Below are 4,234 nucleotides of genomic sequence, written 5' to 3' on the forward strand. Positions count from 1 at the left end.
GATCTGATCCCCGCGTCGCCCGCGTCTCTCCGTCTCGCCTTCACTTTTTTCAGGTAGGCATGAACGAGGGTTAGTGACCGGAGAATTACCGATCGGGCGGCGTCTGGCACAGAGTCAGCTAAATGAGCCAAGTGGAAGGCCCGCGCAACCACATGCCTCAAATTTTTCTCCTGGAGTAGCAGCCCTTTAAGACAGCCCGGCCAGGAAAAAAACAGGTGGTGGAGACAGTAGATCTAACAGCCAACATTGATCCTAGCACGAGATCTGACGGCTCAAATAGCTGAGGGCGTGAGAGGGCTCGTTTTAGCTCGGTTTTACTGTCCTAAATAAATACACCAATTCTTGGTCATATGTTCCTTCAGGGCAGATTTTTAAAAATGCATCATAGTACTGAACATGTGCAACTTCCAAATAACATGTCGCGTACTGCTCTACGATTGATTCAACTGGGTCCTTATAATTTGTTACATCAGAGTCGATAACCTTCTCAAAGCAAAAGCAATGGATATTCTTTATAGCTTTTTTTAGGTTGCCAAGCATTTTAATTTTCAGCAGTTAAGTTGAATTCAGATCCATCCTGTAAAAGCCAAATAAACCTAATCATTAGTACTTTCTACTCCCATGTCTTCCTTACACATTAGTTTGTGCATACATAACCCATGTGCAAAATATCAATTGCGTATGTACTTGCATGATATTTTAAATAACAAAAGTGTCTTGTGTAAACATATTATCCAAGATCTTTGAACATACTTGTTTTATATGAACCTAATCTTTGTGTTTTTTCCATTGCAGATTTGCCAGGAAATATCCATCTATAAGTAATTTGTTGCATTTTGAGAAATCTAGAGAAGAGAGGAACTCACCCTTCAAACCACAACGATATAGTCGCATCCGAGGGTGTCGCACGGTCGTCGTACTTCGGTGATCCTTGGCCACCGTCCATTGATCCGCCCTGACCGTGCAAGGCTAAGACCGGCGCAAGGCCGTGGCCCTTCAGCATAAATCCTTTGCCCTCTTCCATAGAGCCTGGCAGAACGCCGCCTCACCCATTGTCCACTGGTCCTTGGCTGCCATCCGCCTCCCCACCATGCGTGCCCGAGGCCAAGACTGGTGCAGCTCCGTGGCCCCCCTCTACCGTGCCTTCCACCCTGCCATCTGTAGCAGTGTTGCCCACACCCTCCTCCATGCCGCTCTCCTAGCCTCGCACGGCCGTTGTTGTGTACCTCACGCCGCGCAAGGTAGGGTTAGGGCTTGCGGTGAATGTGGGAGAGGAATCGGGAAAGAAGTGGAATTGGGAGAGAATGTGGGACTGTTCGGCTAAACAAGAGTTTTCTATGTTTCTGTACTACGTGCTAAAGCAGAGGTAAGTAGGATTTTCCAAGTCGCACTTGACGGTATTAATAGCAAAAAAATGATATAAGTGTCAAGGAAGGAAGAAAATGAAGTTATGATATTAAAGAAGGAAAATGATAATTTTAGGGCCAAAAAAGGCAATTATATTTTAAGAAAGGGTCAGATAAGGAATTCTCTCTTAGAAGAACACGCGCAAATCCAACGCATCACCCAACAGCAGATCCAATGAGTTAAATGACGAAGTCGGCGACGCACCGGAGAAAACTATCGCTGTCGGCCACCATCATGGCCTCCTCCTCCTCCCCCACCTCGCCCCCAAATCCCGTAGCAACAACCTCATCACCCTACTTCCTACCCGAGCTCATCCCCCAAATCGCGAGTTGCCTGACCACCCTCCAGGATTTCTTCGCCGTCCGCGCAACCTACCGGGATCTCCTCCCTCCGTCGTCATCCAACCTCGCCTCCCAAGCCCCCCACCTCCTCCTTGTCCCCGGATCTCGAGCCATGTTCCACCTCCCCCTCCGTCGTCGCCTGCGCTTCCGCCTCCCCCTCCATGATTTTGATCCTAACCCTGCCGCCTTCTACTCTTTTGGCTGTCGCATCGCCATCGCCAGCCCCAGCCACCATGAGCTCAGCTTCGTCCACCTTCTCACAGGCGAGCGATTTCGCCTCCCCTATCCACCGGCACCCTTCTGTCGCCTCCTCCTATCTGGCGATCTCGTCCTTGCCTTCGTTCCGACGGTCGGCCGTGCCGTCCAGTACTGTCGCCTTGGGGATGTTGAGTGGCGTGTGGCGTCATGCACTGAACCCTATGTCCTGGAGGATTTGATCTTTCTCAAGGGCAACCTACACGCGCTTGTCAGATCTGAAGATGTTGGCGGCCTATGTTACCGTCTCGCCGTGGCCAATCTGTCAGACAAGAATACAGTGGAATTAATGTTTTTTGGAGATAATTTGGATACACAGGCCGCACATGGGAGTTCGTATTTCTGTCTCGCAGAGTGTCTCGATGAGTTGTTGCTTATTAGCGCTGTTGGGGACTGCCCAGAAGAGTTTCATGTTTTTCGGTGGCAGTCAATGGAGGGGAAGTGGACAAGGACTAGTAGCCTTGGTGATAGCACATTGTTCTTGACATATTTTTACTTTGTAGGCTGTGTTGTTCCGACGAAAGGAATGACATGCTTTTCAGGTTATTACTTTGCAAGTTCCCTTGGTCCAGATCATCCAGGAGTTCGAAGGGACTGCTTATACTTCACAGATGCCAAAAGGAATTGGATCGAGTATTCCTTGGCCGATGGATCTTGTGATGAATTTGTTGCTGAGAACTTAGAGGGAGCTGGAAGGCCTGATTCCGATTTTAGGGCACCTGTTTGGGTCTTTCCGAGCATGTGTTGTTGCTCTCCTATGGATCACAGAGCTATGTGAAAGTTAGTACAAAGGTACAATTGCTCTCTAGTGACTTGTATTTCTTATTTGGTTTTGATATGTTATTCTTGTGTATAAAGAAGTTTATGTGTCTATCTCTTTAGCAGCATGTGTTACATATTGGGCATATCGTTTGAAGCTGCTAAGCTGATCCCTGAAAATGTTGACACTAATAATTTGCATGTCTCAGGAATGAGTACTAGCTAGATCATCTTTTGCTTCTTTCTCTGCAGAGTTGCTCAGCAACTTGTAAGTAAGTGTACATGTATGCCCGCACCAGCTCGCAAGTTAGTGTATTCAAATTACTGAATCAACTCGTAATTCAGTGTGCAATCACTGGCATCGTCAGTTTCGTTGCCGTTCTCTTTTCAATTATGGTATGAGAATTGAATGTTTCATCCTCAATTAATATGGCATCTTATAGAAATTCGTTTGTCTATGATGCCAGTGACCCAGAAGCACAAGACGATGGTACCTACCACCAGGAGGGGAGCATCTCCAACTCGGATGAGTGGTTATCAGGGTAATCGTTCACTTTGAAACCTACTCTCCAATAAAAGACATATATATATTCTACTGTACATATACAAAGCATTTTATCCGCATCTATTTCAGCATGAGCAGAGTACCGTGGCCTCTGAACATGGGTATGTAATGTACGCAGCTTTGCGAATCTTTTCGACAAGCATAATACTGTTTCCCGGATGATTTGTAGTACCAGTATTTCATATCATTCCAGCTTAGAGAAATAATGTTGGTTTACCGAGGCCATATTGGGCATATCATGTACAAAACCTTAGGTGTCAATATTTCAGGCTCACGGAGTTTCCCTTCTTCAGTATGTGAGAGATGCTTCATTTTTTAAGGGTGGGAGATGCGACCAGTTGTAATACATCATCATGCAGGCGACCCATGTTGCGACCTAATGAATTTAAGCGATAAACTTGAGAATAGCGGAATATGGTAAATGGCGATCAAACTGCACCCTAGTTGCAAAATCTGACAAATGCAAAGTAAGGTAATATCAAGTGAAGAACATGTAGCATTTATTAGATATGCAAACAAGACAAGTAATTATTAGCTATCTTATGAGCACACACACAGTGATTCTGAGTGCACCATGAAAACAAGCATGTACATCACAAATAATGTACATTGGTCCGATGCCATCTCTAGCTGGCACTCAGAAATACAATAGCGAAAACAATGTGTATCATACTCCCATCACGATTATTCATTCTGTCATTCATTGTTCCATCCGACAGAGAACTCTGACCTTCGCCTTCTACTCCCATCACGACTCAGTCTGACTGCTGTCTTAGCTGACCAGACCAACAGTTGTGTCATCCAACCTGGGATAAGAAGAAAGGTCAGAAATCTAAACTAGAGTTGCACCAATACGTGAGCAAAAGAGAGAAAGGGGTTTCCCGCCTGTACAAGCGCAGAGAATGTT

General features: G+C 45.9%; 1 protein-coding gene across 1 annotated transcript; it reads left to right on the forward strand.

Annotated features, from left to right (window-relative positions):
- The first annotated feature begins 1,553 nt into the window (after nucleotides 1–1,553).
- On the forward strand, nucleotides 1,554–3,619 carry LOC147981569 (uncharacterized). Its single transcript, XM_087517163.1, has 2 exons — nucleotides 1,554–2,795; nucleotides 3,230–3,619. The coding sequence occupies exon 1, from the start codon at nucleotides 1,591–1,593 to the stop codon at nucleotides 2,779–2,781; it is 1,191 nt and encodes a 396-aa protein (XP_087373289.1). The 5' UTR covers nucleotides 1,554–1,590; the 3' UTR covers nucleotides 2,782–2,795; nucleotides 3,230–3,619.
- Nucleotides 3,620–4,234: the final 615 nt, after the last annotated feature.

Source organism: Triticum urartu, chromosome 3A, assembly GCF_056163025.1.
Source record: "Triticum urartu cultivar PI428250 chromosome 3A, HENAU_Tu73, whole genome shotgun sequence".
In the NCBI taxonomy this organism is placed as follows: Eukaryota; Viridiplantae; Streptophyta; class Magnoliopsida; order Poales; family Poaceae; genus Triticum; species Triticum urartu.